Source organism: Perna viridis, chromosome 11 (genome assembly GCF_037379345.1).
Source record: "Perna viridis isolate PV_CMFRI_1.1 ecotype Kerala chromosome 11, ASM3737934v1, whole genome shotgun sequence".
NCBI classification, from domain to species: Eukaryota; Metazoa; Mollusca; class Bivalvia; order Mytilida; family Mytilidae; genus Perna; species Perna viridis.
In genome coordinates, this window is record NC_142455.1 from 22,921,773 (window position 1) to 22,945,297 (window position 23,525).

The 23,525-nt window shown below is 33.0% G+C and overlaps 2 protein-coding genes across 3 annotated transcripts; one reads left to right on the forward strand and one right to left on the reverse strand.

Moving 5' to 3' along the window:
- Positions 1–1,008: 1,008 nt before the first annotated feature.
- On the forward strand, positions 1,009–14,581 carry LOC148603403 (NADH dehydrogenase [ubiquinone] 1 alpha subcomplex subunit 10, mitochondrial-like). The gene is made up of 8 exons (XM_088551507.1): positions 1,009–1,652; positions 5,477–5,563; positions 5,844–5,965; positions 8,322–8,410; positions 10,354–10,411; positions 12,102–12,214; positions 12,932–13,046; positions 14,377–14,581. Exons 1-8 carry the CDS (start codon positions 1,115–1,117, stop codon positions 14,488–14,490), a joined length of 1,236 nt encoding a protein of 411 aa, XP_088407633.1. The 5' UTR covers positions 1,009–1,114; the 3' UTR covers positions 14,491–14,581.
- Positions 14,582–15,212: 631 nt separating this feature from the next.
- LOC148603404 (uncharacterized) lies at positions 15,213–21,895 on the reverse strand. 2 transcript variants are annotated; one of them, XM_088551506.1, is made up of 7 exons: positions 21,702–21,895; positions 20,802–20,957; positions 20,208–20,376; positions 19,449–19,999; positions 18,618–19,124; positions 17,140–17,255; positions 15,213–15,854 (listed from the first exon to the last, which is right to left on the reverse strand). In XM_088551506.1, exons 2-7 carry the CDS (start codon positions 20,935–20,937, stop codon positions 15,504–15,506), a joined length of 1,830 nt encoding a protein of 609 aa, XP_088407632.1. In that variant the 5' UTR covers positions 20,938–20,957; positions 21,702–21,895; the 3' UTR covers positions 15,213–15,503. The 2 variants fall into 2 exon arrangements, with proteins under 2 accessions (XP_088407632.1, XP_088407631.1); XM_088551505.1 differs by lacking the exon at positions 21,702–21,895 and having other exon boundaries at positions 20,802–21,351.
- Positions 21,896–23,525: the final 1,630 nt, after the last annotated feature.

Below are 23,525 nucleotides of genomic sequence, written 5' to 3' on the forward strand. Positions count from 1 at the left end.
GCTAGTTTTAATCAGATTGAGTAAAACCTTTACTAAAGAAGAACAATATCTTAGCTTTTATATTTGCAATTACGACTTTAGAATTCACTAGCTATTGAAATTGGTAGAGATTTCAAACCAATCACTCACTCAAAATTGAAATGAAAGCAGCTCTTAAGGCCTTCTAATTGAAATAAGACTTTATTTAGCATTAGATATGTAGAATACGTGTAACTTCAATTTTGGCTAAATGTATTTGTACTTGGACTATATAATACAGATGATATGAAATCCCTGGTGTTAAAAGCAGGTGAGTGTTCAACGAAAAATATAAAGTACACCATTTTAATTTTAAGAAAAAAACAAAACAAAAAAATAAATGTTTTAAAAACGTATATTGGTGCCCTTCAGGAAATAGACACGAACTTTGTCACGCCAGAACATGACATCTAAAAAAGATACCTTTTCTACTTTTACTTTTTTAGTATAATTACATGATTGATATAAAGGTAAACATCATGTATACTTGTATTACTGTTTTAAATAACTTACGCTAAACATAAATTAGAACGCAATTACAATTAACGTATGTATTTATCATATCATAATTAAATTGATAAAAAAAATGTAGGCAAAAAAAGACGAAGGGTAATTAACAACCGTCTATCAAAAAATTATCAAGAAGTGTAATCCAGTAAAAACCCTGAGAAATATAATGTACTATACCACAAAGAGAATTTCTAAACCAATGAAATCTCTGGAAGGACAAAGAGTAAGATTCCCAACAACAACAACAAATTAATAAAAATATCCCCAAGATCTATCCAGACGAAACTGGCTTTTTTAAACCACTGAAGTGGATCGGATTAAAATTATACAATTCTCCACCTAGCTAACCAAATAATTTTAAATGAAATTAATACTAATAAAATTCCCTCCTATTCCGACGCATTAAATGCGATTACCTTTAGTTACACGATCGGGTCTAACTCATGAAATTTAGACTACCGTTATAACCATGATCGGGACTAACTCTTGAATTTGAGAAAACCATTACAGGGACTTCCGGTGTGCTTTTTCAATAACTTTAGCTTTAGCTATGTTCGAGTAAAATTGACCATTTAATGCATTAACAATGAGTCATATACTACACTCTGTCAGAGTTATTGGGCGGTTCCCATCAGCTAATTGTCTAAAACTGGTTCCGAGTACGCTGGCATCGTCAGGCGATCAGACTGCCCAGCTGCATTCGGTCAAAATTGAAGGACACCCTGTTAGGGACTATGCGCCATGGCCCTATAAATCAAGACCATACCGCTGGTACCATCAGATTTACGAACACACAACAAAACGAATGAATGAGAACTCTAAAATAGTTGTTGTGGAAGGAAATATTGGAACAGACAAAACCAGTGTAGCAAAAAAAATATCTGAAGAGTTTGATATGCTGTATTTACCTGATGTGAGAGAAGAAGCTTATTTTATAAATGAAAATGGGTTTGATCAAAGAGAATTAAACTCTCGGTTAGGAGGTGATCGATTTTATGATCTGAAAGACCTATACTCTGCCAAGAACCCAGAAGATGCACTGGGTTATGGTCGAACACAATTGAAAATGTTTGAATTAAGATTCTTTAATTATATAGCAGCCTTACGCCATTTACTAAACACGGGTAAGTGAACATGTTACTAGTAATAGCTTATAAAATGTCATTTGATAGCATAATGAATGGCTTTTCCAGGTTAATAGTAAGACTAATTACTACTGAGCAGTTCATACAAGTACATGTATGTACTATGTACAATTTATGTAGAAGTTCAGTCTTTCAGAACTGTTAATGGTTGTATTATCAGCTGGGTTCTGCATACTTATGGCCAGAAAAAGCATCAATATCTGGTTTGTACCTTCAGTTTCAGGAGCTTAAAAATAGCATTATGACAGCTTCATTTGTGTGTACTTTGTAAATGCGATTGATATCCAAGCCAGTCTCAGGAAGTACAAATGTATTTGCTACAATGTAATTTCTTAGATAAAATGCAAATGGAATCATAGCTTTTCCAAGATAGGGTTGGCCATAACAGTCTGCAGTATTGCCCCCAGATGTAAACAAAAATGATGTAATCAGTATTAGCCATAATTCTTGGGTACTTAAAAATCGTGAAACGATAACGAAAAAAAAAAACTAAAAGAATAGATAAAAAGAGAATTGAAACTAAACAATTCTAAACATAATGAATCAAAAAGAAATAAAAACAAAATAAGAAGATACAAATCAAAACAGAATGAAACAAACTAAATGGAATATTGGACATTTCGCAGTATATCGGAACCATAAAGTTTACAATTTGACCACAAGACATTTCGGACACTGACTACCCATATTCCTTACGAATGCAGGACATATCGGCCAATAGGCATTTCAGACGATGACAATTAGGAAAATGCATTGTGACCATTAAAACTGTATATCATTACAAAATTTTCCATATTGGAAGGTTATAAGAATAGTACATATATACATTTTGTATTACATAATGTAAATCAGACCTGACAAAAAGTATCAAAAGTGTTTTTAATTAATGTTTAATAAAAGGCTTCACCTTATTCATATCAAAAGAATGAATGTACATCTACAAACAAACAGAAAAAAAAATTATTAAAGACCTGTTTCTGCCTAGGAGAATTATTATAATTAATCATGATATTACACAAATGCACTGTCAAATAAATTTCATTTCCAAATTTAGTTTGTACATTTCATAAACACCTGCTATACATGTACATGTACATATGCAACATACAATGTACATCATAATCATTAGTGGAAAAAGTAAACTCAAATTTTTCATTCTACATGTAAGTCAATCTACTAAAAAAGTCATTTCTAGTGACAGTTAAAAGTTTACAAGGTAAAAAGTCTTACATGTATCTGCCTTGATAATAGTCCATGCTCTCAGTTTTAAGTGGAGTCTGAGTTGCTCATTTACTGTTGTTACTTTGTTCATATTATTTTGGTTATTTTATGATCTTAGTTGTGATGGTCTGTCTTTGTCTCTGGATTACATTCTTTTGATTTCTGCTATAATCTTGGTTCCCTTGATTACTCTTGAACATAATTTACTGAATCTGACCTTCACTGCTAAACAGTTAGTCCTCTTTACAAAGAGTGCAGTTTCGTAAGTCTTCCCCTGAAATAATAAAATTTGAAAATGTCATCTTTAGTAGTTCAATTATGTGGATGGAAAACCACTTGAAAAAGGGGTTTACAAACTCTATTATTTTAAAATACATTTTGTACAAATGTTCATATGTACAGATATTGTCATAAAAGGACAAAGTGCCCGTTTTAAGGACCTGCATCTCCTCCATTCAAAATTCTAACTGGAACACTGTATGAGAATGTCAAATTGCAATTAATGTCGTCACTTTTACTTTCATCCCAAAATCAGTTCCCAAAAACAAACAATACGGAAATGTGTGAATTTTAGGTACAATGTAAAAGAACAAATGTACTTACAGTTCAAAGCACACATAAATATTTTATTTATATTTAAAATAACTTACTTTAGTTGTAAATTTCATCTAAAATATATATGAATATTCAATGATCTCTGCCGACTAAGTACTGCTTATCCATGTTGAAGTTTGTTCTTTTCGTTCTGCAGATGCCATTTTCAGTGAAACTTAATACTCATAAAAAAGAAATGCTGTTCTCCCTTTTAGGCAATGCCTACTCTGTATTATATATATTAGATGGCAGACACACTTTAAGCTAAAGCATATCTGACTAATTTTAGATAAAACTGTACTTGTCCTTCATTTTTTAGCTCATCTGGGCAAAGGCCATGTGAATTATTGCCATCACTTGACGTTCGTCAGCGTCGTTGTCCATCATTGTAGTTGTCTTCGTTAACAATTTTTCAAAACTCTTCTCTGACAGTACATACAAAGTAATGTACTTGACCAATTGGAACCAAACTTTGTATGAATGTTCCTTGGGGTATCCTGCATAGAACTGATGTGGGGATTTTTCATCGTTAGAAAAACATGGCTGCTGTTACTAAAATAGAACATAGGGGTCAGACAGTAGTTTTTCGTTTATATCTCCAAAATTGTTAGATTTAGCAAGATGAGATCTATGTGTGGTCAAGTTTTCCTTTTAATCTGTTAAGGTCTCACTAACCACTTCCGGGTCAAATGGCCACCCCCCTATGTAGTACCAAAAACACACTGAACCTAGACATATGCATTGTAAGTGCATTATTTGTGTGTATTATGATTAAAAGTAGTCAAAATGAAGCTGAGAATGTGTACTTTAAAATCATATATGTAATTAACTACAAAAGTGTATGAATATTGTTTACATGTGTGAGTAATTTGCCTCCATGCTGTCAGTTAGCAGAACAGGTAAAAATGTGGATTTTCAGTATTATTTATTCAAGTAAATTTTGTGAAGAATTTCTACTATCATCGTACCATTAGCATAATGATTTTGGAAGCCTTATTTTCCAAGCTTCGCAACGGTATGCAACTTTTAAGATGTCATTTGTCCTGGGAATTCACAGTGAGACTTTGAAAATTACTTTTTTAACATGTAAAGTAATGGAAATGTTAGAAGTGGTTAGTGAGACCTAAGCCATGTTGGAGTTATTGCCCTTTTTTTAACGTTTTTTTTTGCTATATTTAATGTTATTTCATTCAAAAATCTTCTCCTTTGACACTACTTGACCAATATCTTCTTGAGTCAAAATTGTTGGACAACTTGTTAAATTTATTGCCCATGAAAGACAAACTTTAACCAGGTGAGTGATTCAGGCTCCTGGGAGCTTCTCTTTTTAATATCAATTAGTTAAAATCTTTGTGTAATTAAAAAAAAATAATGAAATCCATACAGACCAACAATGCGATATCATTGGCAAATCTAGGGGGTTCCAGGAGTTGGAACCTCCTCTCGTTTTGGTGGGAGTTCAGTTAATTTAGGCAACCAAATTATCTGTGTTTCTTCTATAAAGCAGCCTACTCTTATTTTGTGTGCCTAATCTAAAGTTTTTTTTTTGACAAGCACTAAATGTACCTGTATTAAAGTCTGAATGTCTCTTCAACAAAAACCAATAAAGAACTTTTGAGGAAATGAAATGTTTTGCCTACCTACATTTGTATCAAGACTAGTTTTTAAGAGCATGTTGTTGGGGAAAACGCATGTAATTTTTTTCTTTGCCTTATTGCAAAATTTAGGCAGAAACAGTTTAATTAAAAACTACCAGATAATATCTAGAAACCCACCTTCCCCTTTTCAATATCTTCACCCCAGGATATCATGGGGGGGGGGGGGGGTGATGTATGAAACGGAAATTTACCTCCTACATACAGTGTATACAAAATGTTTGTACTGGTATGTGGTTTCCAATCTCAGTGAATTGAATCATCTCTTGGCAAGAGGTTTTCATCTGTGTCACATTGCATTTTATTCATTTTTTGTTATCTTCATTTTTACAGGTCAGGGTGTTGTTATTGAAAGGAGTCCTTGGAGTGACAGGTGTTTTGCTGATGCTATGAGAAAATGTGGCTACTTTACAAAAGAAGGTACATTAATATATATACAATATATATGTATGTGTGTATTTCAGAAATGACTGTTTCATTTTTGATATTTGTCATTATGATTCTTGGTGTAAAAGTATTGACCTTTTTAGCTAGCGCTTTATGTACAAATGTGCAATGTCTCCTTTAAAAACTTATTCATAACTTAAAGTAAATGCTACAGTATCGAATGACTTTAGTGAAATTATATATTCAATTAAATGAATTAATTTATTTCTGAAAAAAAAAATTGTCTGATTATATTACATGTATTTCATTATAGGAAAAGAATACTACAACATGTTGTATTCCAAACCAACCCAAGTTGTATGGATGCCCCACTTGACAATTTATATTGATGCTTCAGTCAGTCAGTGTAAAGAACTCATTGCAAAACGTAACAATGTACGTACAAATTGTATTATCAATACCAATAAGTTTTCTTTGTGGCTATTTAAGCCTTATAATACCCCTCTTTTGAGGGGAGAGGGATTTACATTGTACTGTATAACCCATGTGTGTCTGTACATCCACCACACTGTTAAATAAATATCTTCATACATGTTTTTGTACCCCCAAGAGAAGAATGTGTAATCTGTTTTAACTCGGTCAGTCCAGAACAAGAAGTGAAAATAGAAATGCTGGTGTCTGTGTGTCCATTCATGAATTCGATCACACTCGTGGATGCAACTCCTAAGAAACTGTTGAAATTTTTTAGAATTGTTTGTCACCATTTGTAGTTGATCATATTGCACCTTCATATTATATTCACTATTGACAAATTTTACAGGAGTTATGAGACTTTTGCACTTTCTTTTCATTGTTTTTCTTACCATTCTTCAAAAAAAAAAAAAATTCTAGACACTTAACAAAGGATACAAATTATTCATTGCTGTCCACTGCTGAAGCAATCTGTCATTTACAATGTATGTTAACTTCAGAACGTGAGATGTGTGTTTTCTATTTCATCATGCATCACATTTCAGTTTTGAAAACTTTGCTCATGTTTTAAATACATGTATACTTACAGGTTTCATAATGAGTGAAAGCTGGATGTTGCCAAAAATATCAACTCAAGTTATTTAATTTCAATATCATAACAAACCAGTCTTGGCAAGTTTGTTATGTTGAAAACAGGCGCGTTTTTTTTTTTTTTTTTTTTTTGAGATAAAATACATCCAGGAGAAGCATAAATGATGCTCTAAAACGCTATCTCCGCGGAGCTTCAGCGGGGAGGGGGGGACCTGCCATAATTTTGCCTACACTTCAATTTGGCCTCAGCTACGCACCTGGAAATTAAATAAAGTAAGTTGATATTTAGTCATATTCATGTTTCTTGAATTATTAAACCTTCACTTCAAAACAGTGAATTAGTCCTTATATTTAGGGCATAAGTTGTAAGAGATTTTGGTTGCTGTCTGATATTGACTTCCTGTTTTTTGGACTTCACCATTTTTCACAAAATGGAATTTTTCAATTGTGGCTGCAACTGGGTGGATTGATTTCAAATGTGGTATGTTGCCATATATCTAGATGAGACATCCATTCTAAGGGATTTTGGATGTTGTACAATATCGACTTCCTGTTTGGTTGGATTTTGCCATTTTTCACTATATGGAATGATACGAAAGTCTTGGTGGCTACTGAAGGGATTGATTTCAAATATGGTATATGGCAATTAATTCAGAATATAGATTAATGATTTTGATTACTGCAGTACAAAAGGGGAATGCCTAGCACAACTCATGCTACACATTGTAGCTACAAATCCTGCAGAATTTAATGCCCAATAATTAATGTTAACAATAATAAAAGTGCAAGTTTAAGTACCATAGATACATTGTATTACAGTTATATTTAAGTTGAGTTCTTCCTTGTTGCCAGAAATGATCTAATAATATACAGCATTCCTAAAGAAACAAAAATTATAGGAATTTCATGTAGAATCCAGGCAGATCCTATGCATTGGGCACATAGTGAAATTTATATCTTTACTGTGATTTTTTTAGTTCCAAGGTTTTCTCCTGTATCATAAGTTGATGACTCATAATAGATGTAGATGTTCATATTCCCCTTACAAATTACATGTAACTAAAGATCAAAGAATTATTTCCCTTTGTTTTATAATTGGAAGTAATTTCTACCTTTTTTTTCATTCTTACAATTTCAGTTAACTACAAACCACCAAAATTTGTTGTCTTTATAGAAAACAGGTGTTTGTGATCTTTCATGGATGAAAAAGGTTTAATCTGATTGAAATAAGTCCTGTCAATTGTTCATGCTTAACAATAAAAGAACAAATCGATGAATCAGTGCACCTATTTTTGAGATACCAGCATTTGAAATTTTGGCGGGAAAAGATATTTTTCTTGATTTTCTATAGGTTTTGTGTTTGTAGATTTTATCTGTTAAAATCCAGAAGAAATAACAAGAATTTCATAACAAAAAACTTACAAAACAACTGTTTAATGTGTTTAATGAAATTATGAAAAGAATAGTGAGGTCACTGGGCATAAAACATTTATTCTAAGAAATGGATAAAACCAGAGAAGTTTCAAAATCTATAAAAATGGCTTAACATGAGCATCTTTAACAATAAAAGACTGACACAGACTGAGAAAAATCATGCATTTAAATGTGTAAAATATGTTGTTTAAAATGTTCTTGATTATGATTCTTATGAGTGGGTTTTTTAGCTGTGTTTTTGTTCTTGTAAGCTTGTTTTTTGGAATGTGGATTAAAAAAAATCTATTTATTGTAGCCTTTAGAGAAGAACAGTCCATTGCTAACAGACAAGTATTTACAAGCCATGGAAGAAAGTTACAAAGAACGTGTTCTACCACATCTCGGGTGAATATATTATATGTATATGTCATGGATCCAGAAACAGTAAAAAATGTCGGCCATTGACCGACAAATTTTGCAAATGACCAACGACAATTTTCCAATATCGGACATAAAAAATTGTCAACCCTTATAAATTACAGTCTGCGTGGTTTTATTAGTGTATAAACATCCTGTCTACCAGTCTCCTAAATGTTTATTGGAAATTATCTGACAGATGTGTGTCAATTTTAGCCGATGAGCAACCACCTGTGACTGTGATTTAACTGTATCAGATTAGTTGATCGCAGAATTGAATTAACGGTACACGTGCAGCCCCATTGCCTATACGAATTAAAGTAACTAGTAGAATCTTCATACATTTATCAATTAAGAAAAAAGATCGACCATTTTCCTGCCGATCTGTCAGAGGTGATGAATGCACATAGAACTGAAACTATGAATTAGTTGTACATGTAGTTTGTAATTATTAATTTGTCAATTGAATCGTTTTAACACAGAAGTTAACAGACAATTTAAATCAATATACAATATGTGTTCACAGTTTTCTTTTTTGAATAATCATTTACAATTTCATCAATAAACATTTTTTTTCATAACTCGGAAGTTTTTGGTTGTTTACCTATGTGATGAAAAAGTCTCAGATATACGATGTTTTGTTTACATGTTAGAGTGTCCACATGTGGTTGAAACCGAACTGGTTCACTTGCTCTGATAATTTGTAAAAGACAGAGTATGTGATGAAATAACACAATTTCCAATATTTATCTTAAAATAACTACATACAAACGCTTTTATTTTTTATAGTTAATTTTCGATCTGTGCATATAAAAGACTGACAAAAACGTCAGTTGAAGTTTGATAAAATGTCCGGCATGGGCTGTCAAAATTTCTGGACCCTTGGTATATGTGAATAATACTGAAAAAAAACTATCAAAGAACAACATGTGTGTGTACATATACATGTACATTTGTAAGTGTTTCACTATAAATAATACTTTCATTTGCTGTCTGTCTAACCCCATGTCATGTGATACATGTAACTCAAAAAAACTTTTAAGGCATGATGACTTTTCTGTTAAATTATCTTGATGGAAGGATGTTCTCATTGTTTATGAACTATAGTACTTACTGCATGGTGGGTTACTTTGGTGAGGGTAAAATTTTGCAATAATGAGGCAAAAAGGTAAACATAAAATTTTTGCACATTTTTTGAATTATATTTCAACAGATTCATCATTATGAAATGAGAAAATGTTTACCATTTGCTTCTTGTTCATTTTTATTTTGACAATAAACAACTAATTTGCAAGGTAACATATAAATTACCAAGATAATTTCGTTTGAATACTAATACGAGATCGGGACCGTTGCATATGTTTTGGCACATCCCGTTCACCGGAAATTAAAATTGCAGATTGTAAACAATGCTTTACAAGTGAATGAAATTGTGCATATCATGCCAAAATTCACATGACATATTCAAGCTAAACTTCATAAAATGTAGGGAATATATTTTTAATGTATGATGTTAAGGGATGTTTAACTAAATAGCCTGTTAGCTGGTTAACTTTCCTTGGAACTCGCCAATCAAATGGCGGTCACCAAATTGACAAGTGTAAGCTAATGAGAACTCACCAAATTACACATCTACTTGTATTTGGCAAGCCGGCGAGCGGTGGTTTCCCACACTGAGAACACCACAGTATGCTTGCTGGGGGTAACAATGTGTTATATGTAAACCTTAGATGAATAAAATGTTAGATGTTAATCCACAAACAAGACTTCTTCTGAAGTCCCATTGTCAACCTTAATACTCATGATACTTTATAAATGTAATAAGCCAAGGCTCTAATTTTAAAATGCTAGTAATTCTTGGGACAGGTGCACTTTGTATACTGAATATGCTCTGTATATCTAAAAGTCATATTGATGTGTTCTTTTTTCAGTAAATTTGGAGAACTCTTGCAGTATGATTTGGATGATATTGAAAAGTTTGATGAAATTGTGAGTAAATAAAATAAAACTGACATTAGGCCATTAAAAAAATTCCTAGATTCTCATCCAACATTTTTTTTTAAATTAGGGGCTGGGGGGCAAATTTTATATTTTATCAATTTAAGTGAAAAATGCTGTCAATTTGAAAGAAATAAACCGAAATTGGGAAAAAATATAATATTTTTTTGTGGGGGGGAGGTGAAAAAATTGGGCCAGGAGGGAATGAATATCTAGGATATTTTTTATTTTGGCCTTATTGTAAGATTTATTACTACTGTGAAACCAGTCTAAATGGAACATCTTTCATACTGTTCACTCCTAATAGGTTTTTGGTGTGTATAGGTTTAAAATGAATTGAAACTGATGATGGGAAGATGTCTGGTTTAGACTGGTTTGTGGATTAATCAAGGTATGGTTTACTTATGTCTTTCAACCACCTCTGTTGTCTCAAGGTAACATGCTGGCCATGAGTGCAAGAGATTGTGGGTTTAATTTTGGCCAAGTCACATTAAAGACTTGGTAGTCATTGCTTCTCCATCAGGTAGCAGTATTGAAGGAAATAGAGGAAGGGACAACTGGTTCTCTGGAAGTCAGAATTATATGTGGCATGCCTACCAGTAGGCTGTTGCTGCTATAAGCTAGCACAAAAAAAGTCTGGCTCAAGATATCAGACAAGTACAAAGCAGGGTGTGTTTGATTGGTCAGTTGTTCTGCTCCAGAAATGCATGAAACATCTGCTATAGGGAATTGAACCATTATCAATAAATTATTATTAGGAAGAACAGTTTTGATAGAGGTATCTCTTGACTTCTAAATGAAAATTTTTAGGAAAGAAGAATCTTATATGGATAACAGGTGTTGATACTTAGCAAACATGTTTCGAAGAACTTACATTTACAACATCTATTATTGTATTGAGGAACCATAATTATAGTGGAACGGACCAAGGTTACTGTTGTAGGATTTAACACTGGTTCCCTGTATTTATTGATGTGTAAAATCTGACCATTCACTCACAACACAAATTGAAGGTTGATGGACTTATGTGTCAGGTTTGTTAGTGAATGGTCCAACTTTCCACATCCATAAATTCTGGAAAATTAGTGTTTAATTCTTATAATTCCAATCCTGACCTATCTGCAATTTATTTATTGTTTTTTTTTGTTATAGACTCTCATTCATTGGAATTTTCACCTGAAATTGACAATGCAAATGATGGCATTCAACAATATGACATTGTTGTCAATTTCAATATTGGAAGTAAACATCATAACTATAGGGCTACTGATAACCATATTCTTCTCAATTGTTGTTATCAATATACAGTGCCTGATGGGATAAATCAGATAATACCTATTCATGCCTTTAATCTTTTGTCGAGGCGATGGTAGCCATGCTTGCTTATGACATGTAATTGTAATTTACACTGTTCTAAAAACTTGTGAAAGGTGAACAACCAAATCATAATGCACGAAAAAGCCGGAATTCTATATTCATAATTTATTGTGATGTTTTTATTATATCAAAAAGTTTGACTGATTTGATTGGCAAAAAGTAAAACATAATTGATTCTAGAAATTTGTCAAAGCTGCAAAAGTTAAAAATCTCATTTTTTGCTAAAATTACCAAGTCACAATAGTTAATGCACATAATCATTTCTGAATTTAATTTCATTGAGCCTTCATTTCATACTTAATAGGTAGCCCATGATATGCAGAAAGTGAACTTGGAACCCCCAGTGCTTATGGATGAGTTCAAATTTGATGATTGGTATGAAGATAAAGAATGGAAGTGGAACTTTGTGAGACAGAAGTAAGAAAACTGTTTTGTGGGGAAACTGTGTAAATGTATAGCTTTGTTATACATGTATAATGATTGGAAAATAATTTTTGCAACAATATACGACTGGGAATAGTATTTTTTATACTTAATGTTGTAGCCCTTAAATTATACATGGAACATTTTTACTGACATACCTCAATGAATGTTGTCATTGAATCCCACTCATAGTATATAAAACAATTACATTTAGGTAACCGTAATGATTGATTTTTGTTAATCTTAAAGGACCACAATTACACTAAATGAATTCCCATGCCATGTCTATATACAAAATGTGCAGAAAAAGACAAAATTTAAAGTAAGCTATAATGCAGAAAAGATTTTTCTAGCCACAAGCAGGCACGGATCCAAGGACTGGCATGCCAGGTGTACGCCCCCCCTCTAAATCGGTAAGAAAAAAAAATTTCACCACAAGTTTCACCCCATAGTATTTTTTGCCTTGCTTTGCACGGCATTTAATTCAATTTACGCCCCCCAAACTCAAATCTTGGATCCGCCCCTGACTAGTGTGTTTTTTTTAATTCAAGAAGCTTTTGTGTACTATTTATAGAACTGGTATAACTAAACCATGTTTTTTTTCAATTTATAGAGCTGTTTTTTTAACTGGTATAACTAAACCATGTTTTTTTTTTCTATGTATAGAGCTGCTTTTTTTTATATCTGAACAATTTTTTTATCTATTTATAGAGTTGCTGATGATGCATTCTTTCACAGAAAATACTTCCTGGATAACTCTCTGCCATTCAGGGCCCCTGAAATTTGTGTTCAGGATTTTAACAACTACGACCTTGTTGTCAATGAGGTAAGCTTTCGAATACATGTATTTTTCATAAATTTTGCTGAAGAATATTTGAAGTTTGATGGTTATATTCAATTTCCATCCTATAAAACTCATTCATTTGTGGAATTATTTTGAGAAACAAACCAACAATGGATATATAGGTAGCCTTGATTTAGACAACCCTAAAATTTTTGCAGATGAATTCTGGTATCATCCTATCATCTTTGTTGCTATAGTCGTTATATGTGTCTGTTAACTTTCCTTTTTTTTTATAATAACTTGTGTAAAACTTATCTGATCGTTTTGAAATTTATACTCTGAATTACACCTACACTTTTAATTGGTAACACTGCCAGATATTTATTAAGTACCAAACCATATAAAATTCAGGCTTTCTTAGTGGTTAAGGTGATACTCAGTGCACAAAACCCCTTCTAACTTATGATGCTTTTTTTTTTTCAAGTTTAACATATTTTAATTAACTCTATTCCTTTCTGTATACAGATCTGTATTTAAACGGACAAGAATATCGTATTATGCTGCACCATTGAGTTACAATTTTGTTGAAATGCACTGAAAATGAACATTCCAGGGGCAGATAACTCTGTCAAAAACCTCATTTTTCTATTTTAAATAATACCAAAGTATTCATGACTATCTGAATCCATACAGTCTTCCTACATTTTTTATCCATATATTCATAACAAAATCAGGAATGATTACTCTTGGGAAGTACCAATTTTATACATGATATAAATGATATATTTTGTCTCAAAAGTGCAACAGCTAAATGATAAGACTGATTATGTGGTCTGTAATTTTTCATAAATCAGAAAAAACTTAATTCTGTTGGTTCTGTGTATTTATTGTCTGATATTTATGAAGACTGCTACTTACCTGAAAGTATTAAGTGTAAGTGTTTGTAAGAATCAGGCAAATGGGAAAAATCAGAAACATATATGTCAAAACCTCACTGATCTGACAATGTAACATCACTCAAAGATGCTTTCTGTATTTGAAAAGACCATTCTTTAATCTCTGCATCACTGGCTTTGCTCAGAAATTTTTCAATAGAATCTTAGAAAAATGAGGTTTTTGACAGAGTTTTCTGCCCCTGGAATTTTTGTTTTCAGTGCATTTCAATGAAATTGTAACTCAATGGTGCAGTGTGGTAGTATAATTCTTGTCTGTTTTTCTTGTTTCTGATGGTGAAAGTAGTTAAATTACACTATCGAAATGATGTTTTTTTCCCATACCATGTTTCATCTACTGCCTGATTTTTACAGAGACTGACACTTAAAGTATTGTAACTTGAACATTGTCACTATAATATAAATTGATGATTTTCCAGCATCCATCCAATAGAATACCTAAAGGCTATGATCCTGAGAAAGATAATGTACTGTTCAAAACAAGAGGTCCAGGACCATATGTTACACGAGTACAGCCAACTTCAACATCTTAGAATATCTTGTTCAGTAGGAAGACTGTATGGATTCAGATAGACTTAAAGAGTGTCATGAATACTTTGGTATTATTAAAGGTTATTTATTGTGGTCATGTTTGTTTTTAGGCTGTATAAACAGAATGAGACTGTGACTTGATTTATTATGAAGGTTTTAAAACAGTGAATTAAGAGCTTAATTTAACTTTACATTTTTACCATCATTTATATGATCATAGTAAATCTAATAATCTCTGTAGTATGCCCCACAAGTAGTCATTTTATAATTTTCTGATTTTAATTTTTGGAGTCAGGAATAATCACTTTTGAAATATTAAAAAAAACTACATAAATTCTCAAATTTAAGTTTTATTTGGTGGTTTATCAGTCTGCAAAATATTATCCAAAATTATTGTATCTATCTGGTGCATAGCTGAGGACTATGTAGCAAAAATAGGACTGGATTAATTTTCTTATATTGCCAACGATAACAGTAAAGTGCTACCACTAGAGTAAATATCGGAATGGCAACTTCAACTAGTATTTAGCTTTCCTTTTTTTTCTGAAAATGATTATGAGTGGGTCAGAAAAAAAATAAAATAAAACATTTTAAATCTTATTGCTATTTAATTGAAAAATTAAGATCACATTCTCTCATATATCTCCTCATGGTTATTATCTACAATTTTTCAGATAAAAAAGAGACATATTTTAAAGATTGGTAAAAGTACATAAATAAAACACAAGGATGAAGTAATTTTATTGCATGACTTGAAGATACAATGGATTTCTGTCCGGAGATTGTCTTAGGCACTTTAGAGACAGTTAATTTGTAGAAAAATGATTGCCTCAGTTTTTGAGTTTTTCACTCAGATGGCATTTCAAAAGCTGTTGAAGCTAATTTCTGTATCAAAGTCAACAGCTTGCTAATATTTCTATGAGAGAGTTCGATGTACCTTGCCTTGAAAAAAGTACATGTATTTGCTCAACAGTAACTGTTTTATCATGCCTTCATAATGAAAGCATCTGTTTTCTCACACCATGACAGATATTGCTACAAAACCCATGTACATTATCAGTCCAATAGCACCAATCACAGCAGTATAGATAATACCAGAGGATTCTGCAGAGTCATTTCGAAGGTACTCTGGACTGACAGTATGGAACTCTTCAGTTTGTTTAAGCAGGGTTGTTTCAGTTTCCCCATCATTCTGTAAAATGTCCCAAAGTTCATCTCCAATTTCGAAGCCTGCATGTTTAATGTTTTTGATGTCTGGAAGAACTGATGTTCCAAACACTTTGTCCTCATTACCCATGTGTGCCGTAATGAAGGCTCTTGCATAGGTACCACTGTCTTCATTTAAGCTGTTCTTGTCATAATACACCTGAAATAGACATAAAAGCACTAACATAGATAGATAGATAGATAGATAGATAGCCTTTGTGAGAAGTTATGGTTTGACTCTAGTAACCTGTTTTCCTCAACTTTGTTTCACTTGATCTTCACTAATGAAAAAGAAAACAAGAAGACTTACTACTTTTGCTTAGTTTTAGTTTGAAGCTGAATCACATGATGGGAAGACCGTTTTTATCCTGATTATGCATTACTTTGGGCAAATTGCTCTGCTTAAGGTACAAGATTTGCCTCAAATATCCATTAGCAAAAATGTTTGCACATTTTCTACGTACAAATAGCTGCATTTGAAAGGTATATATTTTGACCAAATCAGACTTAAATTTATCGATAAATGGTATGAATTTCCTTTGTTATTCACTTGTTGACACATTAAAAAACTGGACTGATTGAGAGAAAATTGTCAGGTCAGTTTGCAATAGACATGTACTTACTATGTGAGAGATTTAATATTTTGTGTCTATGAAAATTATGATCACCATTTAAGGGACTCACCTTAATTAAAGAATTAAGTGTCAGTCCCTGTAAGAATCAGTCAGTAGGTGAAACCTGGTTTGAAAAAAAAACACATCTTTTTTGATAGCGTAATCAGAATCAAGGAAAACAGACAAGATTTTCCATATCATGCTGTACCATTGAATTATGATTTCATTGAAATGCACCGAAAATGAACTTTTCAAGGGCAGACAACTCTGTCAAAAAGATCATTTTTCTAATATATTTTATAGTCAGATCGGTGGGGTTTTGACATGCATGTTTCAGATTTTTCCCATTTTGCCTGATTCTTACAAACACTTACACCTAAAACCTTGTTATTAAGTCGCTATTGAAAAACAAAATGTTATTTTTCCTTATTGAACTGTAGAACAGAAGCTGAAGAAGTATTTAAGTGCCAGTCTTGGTAAGAATCATGTAAATTCTGTGCTACGTGATACACTCCGAAAAAGGCTACAATTTTTTACTATTATTATGAACACGGGTTCTATGAAAATCCATGTTAATTTCTGTTCATTACAACATTTTAAACAAAAGATCAAAAATAGAAATATGTAGGCTTTTCAACCATGTATCACATTTTGCATGATTCTTAGCCTTAGTGCTACTTAAAAAAGTAGCTATCTTTGAGGTCATACATAAGGTATTTTGTCTTGTCCACCCATTGGTGTATTTATCCAGCAGACTTTATATGCCGGTATCATTGAAATTGACTGTCTTCACATAAAAAATGACAACTGAAATAAAATGTAAGTTCATACCTTTTTAATGACATCTTCACTGTTAACAAACTTTCTGTATTTCACAATGTCACTCCCAGTTTGGATGTCCAGTTCCTTTATTGCTACCATGGCAACCAAGGCTCCTGGTCCACAGTCTACAGTTTAAAAATAATTCTAATATAATATCATGGTTGGTACATAAAGTTTGACATATGCAGCTGAACCAGCATGTTTAAATTAAAGGGTAATAATGAATTTACCGAACTGATAAACCTATGTAATAGTCAAGAGGAAAGTCTGTATGACAAGTGACCATGCATACACATTTGTATTCAGACTATTAAGAAAATTATTGTAGTTTGAACATTAATACAGTAACTCATTTATTTTAAGTAGGGGTCTTTATAAAAATCAGAAAGGTCATTCATGCTGTCAAAAACCCACCGAATTCTGTTTTATTTCTTGTTCACATAACAAGTCTTAGTTTTTCATTTGGTTGTTGCACTCTTGTGATAAAAACATATATATTGTACATGAAATTGGCATTTTTCGAGAGTTATCGTTCTTGATTTGGTTCCATTTGGTTGATCTTAGGGGTAGATGAATGTATGATTTTCTCAAAAGTGCAGATCTGAATACTGAAATGAATATTGTTAAGTGAAAATATAGCATATGTCTACTGCAGAACCATCGTTTGTTCAGTGGGTTTTCCTACACCATGAATCACTTTACCATTGGCAGTGTCTGAATTTTATTTGGACTTGTACTTATTACAAGTCTCGCCTTAGAAATTACTGTACTGTAGTTGAAGATTTGGAATCAATCGCTATATGACGGCGGCCTATCAAGTTTAGGATACGACGTATCAACCGAGCAAGTAAACGATTATAAGCGATCGTCAGTGGCGGATTCAGGCGGGGCATGACGGGTGTGCGCCCCCACTAAAATTTGCAAAGCATGGGTTGTCAGAGGTAGATTTAGGCGGTTTTAGGTTGAAACTTCGATCTCTCGCTAATTTTACCACAAAAGATATCTACATTGCACCCACTCTAGAAGAATATTTCAAAAATTTAACCTAAAAATTGTTTTTGCCTCGCTCCGCTCGGCGAAATTTTAACTGTACCTCCCCTAATCTAAAATCCTGGATCCGCCCCTGATCGTCAAATCATGAATAACGACTCACAAATATTTAATACGATCTGTTATATATATTGTAACTACCTATTTTATCTGTGAAAATTTTGAAAATAACGTTTAAACATGCATAATAATGGTCAACAATGCTTTAAAGTGAGTCAACTAGGTAAAACTTTGACATTATCAACTTTCCGATGAAATTAGCGGTTTCCAATTTGTCGAAAAAATGCAAAGAACATATTTTTAATGAACGAAATTACGTGTATAGGTAAGAAACGTAATCTCCGCTAAGTTGTGCAACTTTTTTTTTTATAGTCCACGAACATTTAGCAAAATATATTAGCATGGGATCGTACGAATACTTGTATACATGTACGTACCGTGTTCCAGAATTGTCTTTTCATTCATGCAGGGTGTACAGTAGAAGTGATATGAATGACAAGCTTCGTACAGCCTACTTCTTATCTGGTCACATGGTATGTCTGCTTGGCGCTTCCGTCTCCATATTGGCGGGGAAACTACATTTTGCTGCGGAAGTTGAAATCCATTGTCCAGTATGGCGTTATTCAGTTGTCGCTGGAACTGAGTATTATCAAATTGTTGTGGGAATTGAATACTAGGTTGAAGTTGAGGTTGATTGTTCATTTCATTCTCTGGCCCTAACATTGCTGTGTCACCGTCAAATGATCCTATCTGATCAGCTGGAAAAGGTTGGGGTCCACCGATAACCATCCCGGGATCCATCGGTGCCTGAAGCCTGGGACGAAACGGTTGTGGTCCCCTCCCATCCATGGGTACTTGCTGTCCCTGGGGAACCATCATAATTTGTGCCCTTGCTGTTTGGGTTTTGGTGACAGTCTGTGATTTGTTATTGTTGCTAACAGTTGCTGAAACCAGAAAGAATTATTGCTTTTAATGCGTGTATTAAGTATAAGAATATATGGTAATTACGAAACGATAATGTTTGTTTTTTAAGTTTTAAGCAAATTATAGCAATTTTGTGATAATTAAGTGTTAAAATAAATAATTCAATGTTTTCTTCGCTTTTCGGATTGCAGCTGCGTCTTTTGTTTTCTATGTACGAGTACATTTAGTAGACCCACCACTTTATTTATGCTTCAAGCAGAAGCGAATGAAAATATTTTTAACACAACGGCTGTCGAGAGAAACTCATAGCATGCTTCTCACTTTATATCACTATAATAGCATACCATGTTTCCATGCAGTTCCAGCCTGTACCCTAACAACACCCACAAATCTTCCTACAGCAGATTTCAGCCTAGACAGAGTGTCCTGCATTGTCTTGACAATAGTGGGTAGATTCTGTTTCAGCACCTTTTGTCCAGTAATTACGTGGACCCTTATCCCCTGTAAGGCAGGATCACTCATTGACTCGGATATCTGATTGGCCGCCTGATTGGCCACGTTCTCAACTGCTTGTATATCGATCTGTGAGCTGATATCGCCAATATTCTTTTCTATTTTTGGTAACAATTCCGGAAGCTCATTGACAGCATGACCAAGATTATCACGGAAAACTGTCATGCCTTGTTTGATTTTCTCCATTATGGCTTTTCCTTTTGGTTCCAAATCCTTTGGAACGTCTTTCATAATTTCTGTTTCTGCAGTTTCTTTTATTTCTCGTATCTCTTCCTGTACTACAGAGGGGGTGCTCAGGAAATCCAGTCCTGGTATGTTATCCTGATTCAGCTTGTCAGTTATATTCTGTAACTTACTTGGTGAAAGCTTACATTGTGTACCCCTTAAATGGAAAGAGTTATATAAATGCATTTAAAGTAGAACTATATATCTATTTGTGGAACAATTCTTGCTATACAAAATTTACAAAAAGAAAACACATTGAATGAATTTTAATTCGCAGCCCTTCGAATAACAAATTATGTTAAAATAGATTAAATGTGAGGGGAAAGGTATGTGATTTACGGTGAAACTTTTTTTTCAATGAGTACCTGTGTTCACATTTTCTTACAACACATTCATGACAAGCTCTTGCAGTTGAAGAAACGTTTAGGAGACAGGATTTATGTCTGCTCACAAGTTCGTTTCGTTCAAACTGTATTTTGTCTGTTTCTTCTGTAAGTCTCTCCAGCAATCTGGCTTTTACAGCAACATTTAGCACTGAAGAAACAAGCATGACATACGTGTTAAAGTAGTCTAATATGAGTTATTTGACTTTCGAAAAGGAGATGTAACTACATTTTTTTTAAAATTGATAGTGTATATAAAACAGCCCAGCATTCCTACTTTTATTCTCACACCAAAGCTCACTTACTCCCTCTTGTAGAATCTGTAATTAATATAAATGAACTTTTTAACAACTCGACATTTGCACCATCTGATAAAACAACGACAAACGTGTTCATTTATAAATTTGCTCGGACCATGAATACATTAGGCTGCAGTTCCACGTTCTTCAAAGAGGGTTTCACATGTTGCGAGGTTCAGAGGCTATAGAATGTGATGATTGAAATCAGATCAACGCTACTTGTCTACGAGTTGTGGTATCCTGAACAGAACACAAGCCAGAAATATAGTTCACTTACATAGAATATCATCGGATTTTAGTTCCTGTAATTTGACTTCGGCGTAACAATGGTTGATCATCACCAACAGGAAAATCCCTCTAAACCAAAACTCCATCTTGTATAGCAGAAAAAGAATAGATTTGTTCTGGTACATACACCTTTCTTGTTTAACGTCTATAATACATAAAAAAAGCATTCAAACATTTGACCATCTTTTGATGGTTTTCAAGTGTGTTCAATGTTCTTTTGAAACTGACTTATAATACTGTAAAAGCACAAGTTTGATCTTGACTAATACATGCATATATTGTGGTACCATTCATTTTCTGCGATGTTCTTTTGCATCCGCGAACGAATAGTGTTTACTGTAGGCCTAGCTAATTATTTGCATCGTATCCATTTTCTAAATTAAAAACAATTCATCAATGCACTACAGCTGAAGGTACGAGAACACAATTAATTCCCCTTGGTTTTCGTTGTATTCGAATATAGTTCCAACTTTGGTAGTAGGTACCTTCCACATTTTTTCATATTTTTACTGAAAACTTATTTGCTGAAGTTTTGCCTCTAATTGGTAGAAAATAGGTTAAAATTACATGGGATAATCAATTCTGACTGAAAGTTGTGATTTGGTTCAGTGGAAGAAGGTTAAAATTTAGGACTTAGTTTATTTGTCATGTTTACCCCATCTCCGAATTATATGTATCAATTTCAGAAAATGATGGTAAAATTTTCTACAATTTATATATGAAATCCTGTTTGTACATATCTTTAGGCGAGAGAAGTTTTATTCAGTTTGCGCCGGTGGAATTTTTTTAATCTGCTCAAATGTGTATATTGAAATGCACTTGAAAATTAATTGCGGTCTCGTGCCTGAATGGAGGAATGAATGATTTCACGTTTATTTATAGAACTTACCTTTTTCTGTATAGTTAACTCTCAATCTGTTCTACATTTCCGTGCACAAGTACTACAGAAAACTGAATATTATCTTCACTTACATTCTCCAAACAAACTATTTCAACTATAGGAAAAATTCACAAATTCAAAACAACAAAAATATTCTAAAAAAATTTGCCAAAATATTTTCGTAATTCGCAAGTTTAAATTTGTTGACTTCCTATACAGAGTGATTGATTGGTTAATATAACCTATAGACCGTTAGAATGTTATTAAGTTGTCTGAAAGTAGCCTTGGGCTCCCTGTTTGTCTTTAAACTTGTAGTAAACGCGGATTTTTATTTACTATCATTGACAAATATGACGATATCGATGCCACCTTGTATTTTATTTATATTTGTTAAAGGGAAAAGTTTATTTCGTATATCATTTTTTTGTATAATAACTCGCCGTTGCAAGATGCTTAAAGATGTACATGATGCTTTATTTAAGTGGGTGCTTTTTGTCTTTTAAACCAAAAAATCCACAATTTAGCTTCATTTAAAGTGAGCACTTTCTGTCATTCAAACCAAAAAAAAATCCATAATTTAGTTAATTTTCGATCATTATTAGTAAACATGAGCTAAGGTGCTACCATACAATTCAAGTTTTGTATCGTTGCGAACCTCGCATTATTAGAATGTGTTGTTTTATTGGACTAAGATATTGATCACTACACCTAATGTATAAATTAAAAGTGACTTTCTAAAATGTGGCACATATTTGCTCAATAATGGAAGACAGAACATTATGTTCCAATGTTTAAAAAATAAATCACGAATACTCCATTTTTATCATTGTTTTTTCCATAGACTGGTTATTTATGTCGCTGTTTTACCTTGAGCGATAGCGAGGTGTTAAATAACGACGTTATTGGCCATCGCGTGGTAAAACAAGGATGAAATGAAGTTTCTGGGATTTATTTCGATACTAATAGGACTAGTTTTTTCATATCTTTTAATTGGCACAGCCTATGTGCTGCATGAAATGTTGGTGATGTTTTTATCACTTTTTTACCATAACTGTGGTCTAAAGAGCTTTGAAGCACGTCATATTAGAATTCTCATTTTTTAACCTGTTGGGTTCAGTAATTACAATGACAATCCGTCCACGTTCATTGTGAGTGAAGCTCCTCCAAAACGTTCGATGTATTTTAAAAAAAAAAACTTTTATGAAGGTTCGGTATCATATAAAGACGAACAGGACATGCCGAAAGATAACTTAATGTGACTGCAAGTGTAAATAATAATCAAGCTTAAGAGTTTAGATGTTCTGAGTGCAATTGAAAGGAGATAGCGTTTGTCAGTCAGCACATTGTTCTAGTTAGATTTCTGTTTTCTGTAAGTGTATATATATTTTTTGTCGTTTTGAATTAAAAGAGTTCGTCTTTTTATCCTCAATCAATTTAAGAAACAGTCCATATAAAATTCAGACACTGCCCATGGTAAGGTGATTTATGGGATAGAAAAACCCACCGAACAATGTTGTCTTGACCTTCAGACGCTATATTTTTAGTTAACATTAGTTTTTTGTCCCCTTTCGGCACCCCGTTTTGCACTCCGTCCGTCCGTCTGTCCGACAGTCTGTCAGTCTGTCAGTCACACTTGGTTTTCCGGATTTTTTTTGTAATGTCTCATCCAGTTGATTTCATATTTGGTATATAGTCTTATCATGACAAGTTACAAGTTAAGTTCGAATGACGTTACGGTTGAATGATTTTTACAGACGTTATGGCCCTTGGACATGGAAAATTTCATGAAATTTTATGTTTTCCGGACTTATTTTGTAATGCCTCATCCAGTTG